The 14,751-nt window shown below is 40.2% G+C and overlaps 1 protein-coding gene across 1 annotated transcript in view; it reads left to right on the top strand.

The window, feature by feature from the left end:
- Positions 1-14,751, top strand: part of skor2 (SKI family transcriptional corepressor 2) — a 117,093-nt gene that overhangs the window by 97,858 nt on the left and 4,484 nt on the right. Inside the window, exons 4-6 of the mRNA XM_067574831.1 lie at positions 8,748-10,765; positions 11,498-11,561; positions 12,360-12,437. Coding sequence (XP_067430932.1) covers positions 8,748-10,765; positions 11,498-11,561; positions 12,360-12,437 — 2,160 coding nt within the window. The remainder of the gene's footprint in view (positions 1-8,747; positions 10,766-11,497; positions 11,562-12,359; positions 12,438-14,751) is intronic.

The raw sequence follows: 14,751 nt of genomic DNA, 5'->3' as shown, positions 1-14,751 counted from the left end.
AACTTTACTACCTTTTGGACTTTCATATTTTGCAATGGCTGATTAAACCAATGCCTTCCACCAAACTCAACCATCTTTTTACTAGTTTAAACATTGTATAATTACATTGTTTTTCTTTAACTCAGATTACCAGCTTAGTGCTGCTGAAAGACAAAGGCTGAGACCAGTACGGTGTTGCTGATAATCAAGAATACAGTGTGAACTTTCCCAACCATTATCAACAGTGTGACTTCTGACACAAAACCATAACAAACAGAGGTAATGGGATGCTGCAAAAGTATGTGTTTTAGAAGGGTTTCATAAGAAAATGACTGTAAAAACAACACAGATATTAGTGCTTAACACTAAAGATGGAGGGTAAGTCTAATGAAATGCTTTGTCATGTTTTCTATACTTTCATATACTCAGAATATAACATTTAAAAAGCCTTTATGTATGTGTGTTTATGTACACACACACACACACACACACACACACACACTGTACCCTGCCCCTGTGACCTTGTAGGCTCTGCTTGGCTTTAAAATGCACCGTAGCGCCCAGCAGTCTGTCTGCACTGGAGCTAATTGGCTTCAGCTCAGTGTTCACTGTTAACGTCTCATTACTCATTCCACTTAGAATAACTTCCACAAGTTTGCTTGTGTTCAGGGGTCATTAAAAGTCAAGCAAGCCTTTAATTACGAACCCGGATCGTTCAGTAAGTAAAGTTGCATCTCCCAGCAGCTCTGAATGAACAGTATCCTTAGTCATCAGTCCTTTACAAAATCCTCCATGAAGTAAAGCCACAGTGATCCTTTGGTAAACGCTGCAAAGGTTCAGAAACACAGAAAAATCAAAGTGATCAGGGGAAAAATAAACTGATTCCATAAGGATATTAAAACAATATTGAGTGTGACAAGGCAACTATAAACTCTGCTGATACCACAGTGACAGTGTAAGTTTCTATAGGAATATCAAAAGCATAGTAGAGGAGATAAACCACCACAAACCACAACAGGGCACAAATAAACTCATTAAATGTATCATAGACACAATAACTTCCTATAATGGTATTATATGGATATACTGTGTATTCATTCTAAGACTGGTTGCTCTTGACCTCTGAATCCCCTCTGTTTAAACGTACTATATATATATGCATCTGTGTCTTGTGGTTAAATCCTAAATGATAAAATATTATAATAAAGAGATTTATTATTAAAATAAGGATTTAAATACTGGTAATGGTAATCTATGATGTTCAATACATCAATTTAAGGAAGTGGGTTTTCTTCATTTTCTTCCCAGAGTGTTAGAGACGTCTCTGGAATAACATATTTAACTGTCTGGAACAGGTGAAACCACCAATGTTTTTAACCTACTCTCCCATCAACCTGCAGTCAATCTGTCCAGTTGCTCTTATGATTTCTGTAATGTATCTATTGGGACTCAGTGAACTAAATGGTGTTTTTGGAACCTCCTATGGTCTCTATTATTAAAGTTGGTACTCAAATCTGAGTCCAATGACTATATTTTATAGGTCTATATTCTTTTTATATTTCTGTAGTGATGTAGAGTCTTTCTGAAGTGCTCCAGTTTTATTGTTTTGTGCTTTTTGGTTTCTGTTTTTTTAATCTTCAATGACTGACACAACAGCTTTTTTATTTCTATGTTTTATCTTGTACAGTACCATAATACAACGCCTACATTTTTTTGTATGTTGGAGAGGAAACAGTGCAACACACACACACTCACGCACACATACACACCCTTGTATAAACAGGCATTTACCAATCAGCCCACAAAAAAAAAAAAAAAGGAATCAGATCTGCTCTATGGTCTGGATTTTTAAGTCATTAGAGATTAAAAAACAAAAGGTGCTTAAATATTTGGCCTCCCTATGTATAGCTTGTCTTGATTACATTGTGGTCAAATTAATTATTATGCAACATGAGGGTGACAAACGTATTAATTTTACTTGGATTAAAAAAAAAACCAAACATTAATAACAAAAATACACAAATAAAAATCATGGCGCCTATGCATTCAACTATGAAGGATTTAAGGCCCATGTAGAGCATTTAAAAAACACTCAAACACTGCATCACGTGTTAATAATTCACTCTGGCTAATGTTCCAGATCTTCGATGAAATATGGGAATCTTTAGTGGTCGGTCTGCTGTGCTAATTGGTACAACTGCCTCAGGCGAGCCCACATCTAACAAACTGAGAAGAGTCACGTTCAGAGGGCTGCGGCTGTCTTGGTGTGGGAACACTGTAATGACAAATAAAAGCTAAAGTAGATGGCTCTGCACCTTTACTGGTGCTCTGTATACTACACATGTGCTGTGTGTGCTGGTGACATTTTTAAAAAAAACTGTTAAATAATAATAAACCTCACCAAAATATTATAGGCCTAATAACAGCGGCTATTAGCGGCCCATTGCTTTGAATGATGCATGTATGTTAATGTAGCTTAATGTCAGGCTGACTGTGTAATTTTGATAAAGATTAATACTGTAAAGACAAATATTGGTTCGACATGATTTTAGTATGATTAGTGTATTGATACTGCCATAAACAGATAGAACAGGAGAGACGTGGTGGCACGCGGAACGCGCCAACGTACGCGCACACAATCCACACTCCCACCCTGTCCACATCCACACGTTTTTCTTCATCAAGGGGAATGGGCGGACTTAAAAAAACAACGTCAGTAATCCCCGTTATTATTTCCTCCAATTTATTTAAGATGTGTGTTAATTGTAATGCACAGTAGGCCTAAATCTTTGCTGCAGATGAGCAGAAGACTCCCATTCAGTAAAAGACGTGTGGCATTAAGTAAGGATTAAAACTGGAGCATTCAGGGCGACTGTGCACCATATTGTAGCCTACATCTGCCTTTTAATCAGCAATAAATTAATATGAGCGCTGCTGGGTCGTTATAGGCTGGAATATGTATTGCACTATGGGTAAATACCGATTTTGTGTCTCAGTTTTAAATAAAGAAATGATTCCAACAATTTGGAGTGTGGCAGGAAGAAAGTAAAAATCCTAAAGAAAATAAATAAAAAAAACAAATTGATGCTGTGAGGTGATTCGGGCTTGACGCTGTGCTTTTTGAGAAAAGGGGGTGATGCATTTCAATATGGTAATCACTCACCCGGGGCATGTTTCATTTATTGACAGATTTGATGTTAAATGTCTCAAGCTCACTTAGTGTTGTAGCTCTTAATTTATTATGTTTTGAGCGCTCTCTCCTCTCTTTCTCCCTGGTTTGACCCTCCGAGGTCACACAAGCAGTTCTTTTTTAAACGCATGATTAATTTCTCAGTAGGGCGACCGGCTAATGCATTATGAGGGGAAAAAAAGTGAAATGTATTCCAAAGGGGCTAATAGCGCTATTGTATTCCAATAAGCTTTTTCCTGCTGCACATGGTTTAAACATGCTCCGCTTTTGATAACATGTCACAAACATCTTTCTCAAAGTGAGAGAAAGTATAGTGCGTCATTATACTCTTTTCAAAAATCGTTTCGTTATTGTCATTAGCAATTCATGATTTTATTACAGACGTCAGTATAAACATAAAGATTGTCACAGCACAGGCCTACTACTTAATAAAGTTTTTATTGTTTTTTCGGTGAGAAAACATCCATGTTTGCCAGCATATAAATGAACAAATAATACGCATACATTCATATGTAATATATATATATATATATATAAAACACAACATCACACCAAATATCCACATGGACATTCAACTATCTTGCAGCTAGATATTTTACAGACATATTACAAACTTGCTTTCCTTTTAACGTTGTAAATACCATTAGAACGATATAAAGTCTGTATAAAATATTGCAGAAGTTATATACACATAAGACTGTTACGTGCAGAAAATGGTTATTTATCAGCTCTTAACTCTCGCTGGTTCGCCTCTCATCTCTCTATTGTGACGTCACCCGTTTCAATAGCTGCGGCCCGAGCGTGGCTCGCGCCAGCGGCACCCCTCTTTTTTTTCCCATCGCAGCGAGTGTTCCCGTGGCGTCCGCGAGACAAAAGCACGCGCGGTGACAACCTAAATTGGGTTTGAAAAGGAGCAGATGGGGCTCGTGTGCTCTTCCGCTGTGTCGCTTGGCTACACACACACACACACACACACACACATTAGCACGCGCACACGCACAGATTTAAGATTGTGGCTAAAAGCGATCCTGTCATGTTTTATCAAGATGCTACTGAGAAAAGATTGGGTGAGAATAAATTATAGCCAATCTCAACATCCACCTCCTCTTAACCAGATTGACAACTGCTTAGACACATAAATATGCCATTTAAAAAATAAACTTCTACTTTTTAGCCCAACTTGCGCTGTTTTATGTGGTGTTTCAGTAGCTTTAAGCTAAGATGAGAGTATGAAAAGGAGGTGTGACACTATCAAATTAATGACTTTATATAAAATCACACCTACTTACAGTTCATATGTGTAAACATGTGTACAAATATTTTTAGACAAATAGGGCCTAAAGGTAAAGTGCAGACTGTAGCTTCTTATTTAAGGCTCACAAACTGTAGACACAACTGAAATAAAGTTACAGTCTCTGACAGCTGCTTCACCGCATCCCTGCTTTCAGCCTCATGCAAAGTCACCCTTTTCTTCACCTTTAATCTGAGTGTATACAAGCCTCTGTGCCTCAGAAACAGAGAATGACACTAAATTTCTGTTATTTCCTCCACACTTTCAGTAGAGAAAACGTGACACATGCTGTTAAAAATAGAGACCATGCAAATGGCCCATTCTACTGTGACCAACAAGGCTCCCCTTCAGAATCAGTATTAAAGTATAGGTCCCAGGACAAATGTGTTATGTTTAACATCCCTGCAGTTAATTCTGAATTTGATCAGCCACTGTCTGTAACTGCTAACTGTTTTTCTTTTTACCCTGCTGCATCCCTGACACAAACATGGCCCACAGAATAACTTCTCCTGAAAACATCACTAAACTATCTTAATTAACAAGGACAATCAGGTTTGTCTTCACTTCATCCCAATGTTAAATGAGATCCTTCCTTGCATCTTTCAGACATTTGATGATGACTATGAGGCAGCTAATATCTGGGTTATGGACTTCATATTTAGGTCTGCTCCTTCATATCTGTAATTTGCCTGCATATTTTTAGTGGCAGAAGTAATTGAGCAGCAGGGGCAACATGCCTGGTTTAGGAGCTTGGAGCAGGGGTGCAGCTAGGAATTCCTAGGCCCCCTTGAGAGAATACCAGCCCCCACCCCACCCCACATTTTTTGTCAGATAAAATAATCAATTTCTGAGGGCCCTCTTCAGGTGCATTGTCACTGCCTTTTATAGCATTTGGCCCTAGCTGTGAGCTCCTCTGACCCTCAGTTACAACAGATGATATAAGCTACAGCATACTTCCTGCTTGCCTTTTATCTCCTGGGAGTAACCTACACATATAAGTCTTTCCAAAAGCCTCCTCAGTGTTGAATGTGGGTATCAGCTGCACTGACAGGCATTATTGTGTTCCCCAGACTACCTGCCTGTCTGTCTCCTCTGCTGTCTCAGCCTTTATTTTTTCTTCGGCCCCTATGGTCAGGCTAATGTTTTACTCCAAGCTGTGTCTGTGTTTAAAAGCCACATTTCCAATGCCAAGTTCCTATATGCTGGCTGTGTCTGCTTCCAGCAGTTGCTTTTAACATCAGTTTGTTGGTAATTAATGTGCAACTCAGGGGTTGTGTATCAAAAGTCAAACCCCTGGATGTTTATGGACCAGATGTGCGGTCCGCCAGCAGACATCCATCTGATGTCGACAGCTTGTACTGTTAGAGTTATTCCTGGTTATAGAGCTGTGTGCCATGTCAAATTATACTAAAATTATGTCCATCGTAAGTTCTGGGTTGACTCTTGTTTGAGTGTTGGAGGCTGTTTGGAGTTCCGTGCGTCCTTCCGTCAGTCTGTGCCGTCAGTTTGACTTTTTCAGCGTCTGCGTGGCACTTTAGGAGAGGAGGAATAAAGTGTGTGAGCGTGAGGCTGTGTGTGTGTGTGTGTGTGTGTGTGTGTGTGTGTGTGTGTGTCCTGGATGGTGGGCTGGAGCTCGCACTACGCGCCAATCAAACTCAAGGCAGGAGAGAGAGAGAGAGAGAGAGAGAGAGAGAGAGAGAGAGAGAGAGAGAGAGAGAGAGAGAGAGAGAGAGAGATTAAGACGGCGCGTGGTGTCTCTGAAAAGCGAATAAAGCCGGCGCGAGCGTCGCAGTTTACTCACATCTCACGAGCAGGCTCACTCGACAGTTGGAGAAAAAAAGCCGGTACCGCTTCCATGTGGTTCCAGATACAATTCTGTAACATCAGTTCATTTACATGATAAAAAATGAGTTTTTTAAAGCTGCGTAGGATGAATCGATTTCTCTCGTGAAGGGGATATTTTTTTCTAACGCTGTGACCGTTTTGGGATTATTCTCGGGTGTCAGAGGTAAGGACTGCTCGGCAATTTCTGGTGTAGACTGAAGTTGGCTAAAATGTGGGTAAAATGAACCGACGTAACGAAAACTGTGTTCGTTACATTCAGAATGAGACAGAATACGGGTTTCTACAATGATCTAAAGACGTGAAGATGTGTATGGATATAGCTCACATTCCGCTGCATTTCAAACCGTAATTTAAAATTACTGTATAAAATAATGCCCTGTTTTATTATTATTAGACTATTATTATTATTATTATTAGGCTATTAGGCTATTAGGTCTGTTATTTTTATTACTATTATTGTTGTTGCTGTTGTTAAAGTTGTTGTTGTCGTTGTTATTAAGCCGCATTTTTTCTGTTTCGATAGGCCTAAAATATATATAAAACAGATGTCAATCGGCCAGACCGGGATTTTTACCTTTCAAATAGTTAAACATGAGTTAAACACGATGCCTAACTAACTGACGAGCGTGCTAGTTTACTGAAGGCCCGCACGGTTTCTTCGTCAGGAATAAAACTTAGGCTGAACTAAAATTATAATATTTTGCATAATTCAGTATATTGTGTAATTTTAAGGCAAACTCTGACCTCTTGAGTTAGGGTGTCAATTGGTTAATTGGTTAATTGGCTCCTGTGTAGTTTGTTTTTCGGCCCACACAATTATATTAGATCGTATTGCGCAGTATAATTACGTTTTAACACGTAAGTTTTAATAGGTTTAATTTGTCCACCTTGTAATTCCGTACTATATTTTACTGTTATAGTAATGTCTGTCTCGTAAACGATATAGCCTATAAATAATTGGTCATAAATGTAGAAGCTTTTTTTTTTTTTTTTGAAAAACAAAATACTTGAGATAAAATACAACTAAAAGCAATGTCTCTATTTTTTCAGTAGTTGCTTTTTGTGGGTTTTTTTGTTTTTGTTTTTTTGTTCTTAAAACATATCACTAATGTGATGCACGCTTCGTGCGAAAGAGTTTAATAATGGTGTACTGTAAGTAAAATGATCATTTCTGAAATATAAATTTCAGAGGTTTCATCTGTATTAAATCTTAAAGCCTAAACATAATTATTTCCATGTAAAATAAGTTATTCACTACTAAGCATAATTTTAATAAATATTGTTAAAAGTGTGCTTAGTACATGCAAAACACATATTATTATATGCTGATATAACACTGCATAATCAGTTTTGTTTCCAGCCAGCACCTGACAATTTTTAGTGATACAAACTTTGTCTTTGCAGTAAATTTTCTGCCATATTTAAAAATGATTTGAAATCAGTATACATAGATTTTTTTTTTGAAAGATACAGGAATACAGACTAGAAATGTGTCACCCACTCATCATTTGTTGCCAAAAACTGCCAACTAAAAAAACCCATTAAAATCCTGCCTGAGTTCTGTGTGTGTCTCCTTTTATCAAACACTGTAGGTAAGCGTTACAGTTTTCTAAAGAAATATTTTAATATGCTCCAACACAAAATCTAAGCATTAATAGTGTGCCTATATATGTTCAGAGAAATTCTGGGTACATTATAAGTTTATTGTAAAAAATATTTTAGAATGGTGTGTTATTTTCCTCTTTCATAATTTGTTCATCAGCCAACTACTGTACTATTGAAAACACACACAAGCAGACACTCCTAACTGAAAAGATATGAATGGAAAGCTACATTCTAAAATGTTATACAGAAGTAACATTTTTTGATAAATAAATTAATTGGCCAAATAAATACACAGGGGCTACATATATTCTAAAAAATAAAAAAAAACAACAACAAAAAAAACTTTTTTTTGCTGTCAACCAAGTCAACCACTTTAGTTTAAACATTTCTGTACTCTCAACAATTTTATAAGAATAGTCCAAATACAGTTTAGGAGGCAAACTCTAATATAATTGTTTAATTTTGTTATGATTTTGAAGTCTTTGAAAATGTTATCAGTTGTTTAAAAAATGTGTTTTACTTGTCTGTAAATTGGGAATCAAATATATTTAAGTTAAATACATTTAACTTAAATATATTTGATAAAAATAATAATATATTGTAATATGTACATATTTTTTTACACTCTACTCGTTTTTAAATTTGGCACATATTTGTGAGTGGTATCACACTTGTGTAGAATTAGTGTATATCATAAGAAATTATGAGCTATTTCACATTATGTGTAGCAGAGAGAGAAAGGGCATGTATGTGTAAACCTTTGCAAACTTTTTACAAATTTTTATTGTAATTTGTAACATTTCAACAACATGTCCATCTTTCTTTCTTTCTACGCAGGTTGTTTTGCAAAGAGATTTCCTCCCAGGATGGACAAAACCCATCTTTCGAGCCCTAATGACATCATCATGACAAGCTCAACAGGCCCGTACCAGCAGGAACCCCTAACTCCACCGAGACCCACCCATCACCACTCTTCTTCCTCTTCCTTATCCTCTCCCTCTCCCTCCTCTTCTTCCTCACCCCTCAAGCCCAATCAGGTTGGCCGGGTCATCCTGTACGGTGTTCCCATTGTATCACTGGTCATTGATAATAATGAGAGACTTTGCCTGGCACAGATTTCCAACACACTCCTCAAGAACTACAGTTATAATGAGATTCATAATCGTCGTGTGGCGCTGGGCATCACCTGTGTCCAGTGCACTCCAGTCCAGTTGGAGATCCTTCGTCGGGCCGGTGCCATGCCCATCTCGTCACGCCGCTGTGGCATGATCACCAAGCGTGAAGCAGAGCGCCTCTGCAAGTCCTTTCTGGGAGAGAACATGCCGCCGAAACTGCCCGACAACTTTGCCTTCGATGTGACACATGAGTGCGCCTGGGGTTGCCGTGGTAACTTCATCCCGGCACGCTACAACAGCTCCAGGGCCAAATGCATCAAGTGCTCCTTCTGCAACATGTACTTCTCCCCAAATAAGTTCATTTTTCATTCCCACCGCACACCAGACGCTAAGTACACCCAGCCCGATGCTGCCAACTTTAACTCCTGGCGACGACACCTCAAACTCAGTGACAAACACCCACCTGATGAGTTAGTTTATGCATGGGAAGACGTCAAAGCTATGTTCAACGGAGGCAGCCGCAAGAGAGCACTGCCCTCCTCATCCCATTGTTCTTCCATGGGTCCTATGAAGACTCTCCCAGGTTCAGTGGTACCTCATATGATGGGAGGTGACCTGGGTGCCCAGAAAAGAACCCGCTTTGAAGATGAGGAGGACCTGGATGGAGGCGGTCTGTCTCCCTGTAAGACACCACGTAGCTACCCTGTCATCCCCGTCCCAAGCAAAGGTTTCGGCATGCTGCAGAAGTTCCCTCCCACATCGCTTTTCCCTTCGCCTTACCCCTTCCCAGCATTCAGCCTCTGCCAGCAGAAAAAAGAGGACAGTGATGTTTCAGCTGGACACAAAGGAGCGGGGTTGTCAGGTCTTTTATGGCCTGGCCGTAAAGACACTTTTTATCCCCCTTTCTGCATGTTTTGGCCACCAAGAGCAGCAGGTGGAATCCCTGTCCCAACCTACCTCCAGCCTCAGCCCAGCGCCCTCTCATCCCTGGCAGACAACCCCTCTCTCAGGCAGGCCTTTCTGGATCTCTCAGACCCCAGCGAACCTGCGGCTGTAGCTGGCAACGGAAATGGTGTCAGCGCAACCATGGCCCCCGGCAGCGGAACCTCCACACCAAGATCAGGGCTGTTTGACCCTGAGTGCACAACCGTAACCTCTGACCTTCGCCCTGTGACATCAGAGGGCTGGCTCAAACTGCTGGACACCCCAACCCTCCAAACCAGGAAGCCGAGCTATGGCTCTGCCTTCCGCCCTGTCATCAAGGATGCAGAGAGCATTGCCAAGCTCCACAGCAGTGGTGGGGGAGTCACTGGCGCCACAGATGAAGACATTGGGGTCGTAGTTGCTGGGTCAGACCGCCACCAGCGGCTATCACCCAGCAGCAGCTGTAGTTACGGAAGCGAAAGCGGAGGCGATGGTGAAGCAGAGGGAGGGGAGAGTGAGGAGGAGGGGGAAGTTGATGTGGAGTCATCCAAGCAAGAGGATGAGGAGGAGGAGGGGACCTTCGCAACCAGGCCACCACAGACTCAAACCAACCTGTACCTCCCTGCACTGAGCGACGGTGCCCGAGAGGAGAGGGGGAAGGAGAGAGGGAGTGGCACAGTGTATCCCAGCGCCTCCCCTCCCTCCTCCTCGGACCCCATCCAGCAGGAGTCCCCCAGCCTGCCTGCCTCCCCTCCTGCCAGCCTGCCTCTCTCCAGCTCCACCCCGCCTCACCGAGAGGACCCATCTTACAAAAACGTAAATATCCCCCCAGGCCACTTTAGCTAATTATTATTTAAATGGTGCTGCAGTCAGGCAGTGATGTGATCTGCATAAGCAGATTGATAGGCTGGTTTCTCCCTGTAGAAATTGAAACAGTCACCCCACTCTGATCCCGGCTAATAGGCCCAGGCGTGGATTGTTTAATGGCCATGGTGTGTTTGTTCTCCCTCTGTCACCCCAGCCTGTTAGGGCAACTCTAATCTTTAACCTGTCGACTCCCACATTAACCAGGCCTCCAAGAGAGGAGGAGGAGGAGGAGGAGGAGGAGGAGGAGGAGGAGGAGGGAGCGACAGAGAGTTATGAGAAGCATTTTAAACTAGAATGAGTTAAATTATCCATTGAGTAACATAGTTGAAATGCACATCAGTGATTTCAGAGATGCAGAGGGAGGGAAACATTTTTTTAACCATATACTCCAAATTAGATCATTACAAATAAATGCTTCTGCTGATTGATAAAAAGGAGAGCACCAGCTGGGGAGATTGCATTTGTCAAGTAATGAGTTAAATTTCACACAAAAAAAAATCCAGATTTCTAAGAAAACAGATGCTAAAATTATAAAAGAAACTCATTTTGATATTTTAAAAAAACAGATTAATCATGTAATTTTTCTGTCATAGAGGACTTACTGTATGTTCTGCTTTGTTATTGTACTATATGATGCATAACAGATAAATGAAATGCTAACTGACTGTATGTGATTTCCAGGTTCACAAAAACAGAGATGAAGGACTACCTGCGTATGTAACCAAAGACAACTCCAGCATTTCTGGTGAGCGCAGACATTTCACTCTGCTGTAATTAACATGTTAAATTGTCAACAATTGCAGATTACTCACTAGATATAAAAGAAAACATAAGTCTTAGAAACATTGTTTGACATGACAGCTCACACTAAAAATGTATTTAAAGGTTTTTTGCAATTCACCCTTTTCAAACTAGAAAATAGTGTTCTCTCAAAAGTTAAAATACACCACTCTCTTTGTTTCAGTAAGCACTCGCAAAACCAAAATGAATTTTCTCTTTCATGTATAATCACAAAAATAATTTTGCTTCCCCTCTGTTTGCGCGGGATGCTTGACACTGCATCTTTCATTGTGCAGTTGCTTTACAATGTCTTTGTTTCATCAAATGTTTGAACAGCCTTTTATACTGTTTCATCAAATAGCATTACGCAGTCTATTTCAGCAAACTGTTACACACTATCTTTTTCATCAGACGTCTGAGTCAGTTGTATTATAGCATCTTTGTTTCATTTAGTGTCTGAGTGAGTGCTTTTATAGTGTCTCTCTGTCGCTGCAAGGCTCATATTCCTGTGACGTTTCATTTGCTCCTCTCATCTCCCACTCTGACCCTTTCACTAAAGAAAATGTCTTGCGGTGGCGTGCTCACAAACACACCTCTGCACATGGCTACATGGCCCACATACACATACACACAGGACACACACACACACAATCCGCACACTTAGTTATCTCCATGTGTCCGGATAACCAGTTCAGCCAATGGGCCTTACTGAATCTCTCCTCCTGTCTGTCTCTCTGTCTTTTTCTGTCTCATTTTCTCTCAGATGAAAACAAAGAGCAGAATAGTTTCTTTGTACCAGACAGTGAGACGTCGGCACCGGACTACTGGAGGGAGAGCTCAGGTACAAATATGTGCTTACTTTTTTTTTTTTCCTTAGTGGTCGCAAAGCGGAATACAATTTAATCAATGAGGAAAAGACAGCAAAAAATAAAAATGGCCGGTTGGTTTCATTCTGAAAGTATAATTATCAGATTGGCAAGGTTAATTTAATTTCTGCATTTAGTTTAACGCCATGGTAATTTGAACCTCACATCGCACAGCAAGTCTGAGGTCTTTATGAAACTTGGATTAACTCATGTTAAAACATGTATTTTAGAACTACAGTCTCATACTTATCCACAGAACAGGGGTCATTTATTAGCAGTCTGACGTAAAAAGTATATGAAACGGTATATCATGAATTCATCATTTGTATTATATAATTGCATCAAAGCTATAGCTGACCTTCCCAGTTGTAATTCAGTATAGTTGAAAACACACTACAAATATTTCCATGCATAAAACAATGCTGATTGTAAAACTCTTACTTGGAAAAAATATATAATTTTATGCACATTAGTTTCTCCTTATTACACACACACATACACACACATACACACACACACACACACTAAACTAAAATCAGTTCAGGAAAGCTCTTCACTCTTCAGCTTCATCCACCTCAATCTCCTCCTCCTCTCTGACGGTGAGTTAAGGGATTCATATAAATACACAGAGAGATGAAACAGCAGTGGAAAGCTGCTTCTGCCGCCGCTTTGCCAAGGCTCCTCTCTTTAGCGGTGTTGTCGCCGGGGCTGTTACTCTTAGGGGGGCCGTTATAGTTCAACAAGAAAACATCAGCTCAGAGATAAGCAGCCGTGCTGGCAATCTCCATCCTAGACCCATATCACTGCAGACATAATTGCCTTTTTTTTTTTCCTTCCTCAGCGCAAAAAACCCTTTCCTGTTTGAAAAAGATCACAGCTTATTGCCTTTTTATATCTGTCAGGAAGGCATTAAAAGTGCTTTATGACATCTGTGCCAACATTTATATCTACCCCCCTCCCCACTCCCTCAACCCCTACACACACACACCGTAATGATCCCTGAGCATAATGTATAATGTATTTCGAAAAATTACACGAAACAAATTAAATGAGAACACCTTTCCCCTGATTGCCAAACGTCTCCCTGGGCGGTGGGAAGCTCTACGTGATTAGAAGGCCTGATTCCTCCGAGTACCACCCCCCCCCACACACCCCCCTTCACTGTCTTTAAACTCTCCCTCTGTTTCTAGGGAGAAAAAATAATCTAATTTTCCATTTATGTAATGCAAACCGCCTTGGCTTTGACTATTCACGGTTAATTGACTGTCAAACGAGGTTGTTATCCTCGGGCACTGTCTGCAAATTTGCTTGTCAAATGAGACAGAGAGAGGAGAGGAAAGGAGAGAGGAGAGGAGGAGAGAGGAGAGGAAAGCTCTCTCTCTCTCTGCTCTAAATGAGAGAAAAGAGCATAGGGAGGCTTAAGGAGCCAGGACACGAAATGACTGGAGGAGAATATACATATCGAGTGTGCTGGATCGCTTCATTTAAGGCGTTCAATGCCTCATTGTCACAATTCAGACGTTAGCACAAACACATACACACACACAGAACAATATACTTTCAAACTAGTCAATTTGAGAACAGCATGTGATGGAGATGTTTGTTTAAAAAAAAGGAAAATTGTGAAGTTTTAAAGCAACAAGTAGATTTTGTCTCTAGCTGTAGCAAAGCTTTATAAAAGGAGAGAAAATGTACATCATATAAAGCGCTGGATAACTATGATAATACTTTTTATGTGAATTTATAGTTGTTTAATCCTCATGCTATAGTTCATGTAACCAACAACCAACAACCCACCATGAAGAAGACAAAAAACATTTGATGAATAAAGCTTAGTGCACCAGAGAAGAGTTGTGCAATGTGTTTTAATTTTCTTCCCGCTTTGACCTACATTCACCCACCAAAAAATAACACAGTTGACATTATAATGCAACAGTTTGACAACACAACACTTGCAAGTTCCCCTTTTTTGTTAAAACTGGTGGAATGACCACTTAAATTTAGCGCTTTTCTGCACTCCATCTTCACTTCAGTTTTAAAAGCTACAAAATCGATTTACTCTGATTTCTGAAGGCAAGTAGTGTTCTTTTTTTTGCCTAATTGAAAGCAATATGATCTGACAGCAAGAGGAGGCTTAACATACCAGGGAGTGAATGCAATAATGGTTTGTGTTCTACATTCTCCACAAATTGTTACCATAAACTTACACTGACATCTAGAGGCCAAAGGGTGAATTACAGCGCTCCGCTTAGGACAGTTAGAGAGGATGAAGTGATGGAACAGGGGTCA

Source organism: Thunnus thynnus, chromosome 19, assembly GCF_963924715.1.
Source record: "Thunnus thynnus chromosome 19, fThuThy2.1, whole genome shotgun sequence".
Classification (NCBI taxonomy): domain Eukaryota; kingdom Metazoa; phylum Chordata; class Actinopteri; order Scombriformes; family Scombridae; genus Thunnus; species Thunnus thynnus.
This window is presented reverse-complemented; position numbering and strand designations above follow the sequence as displayed.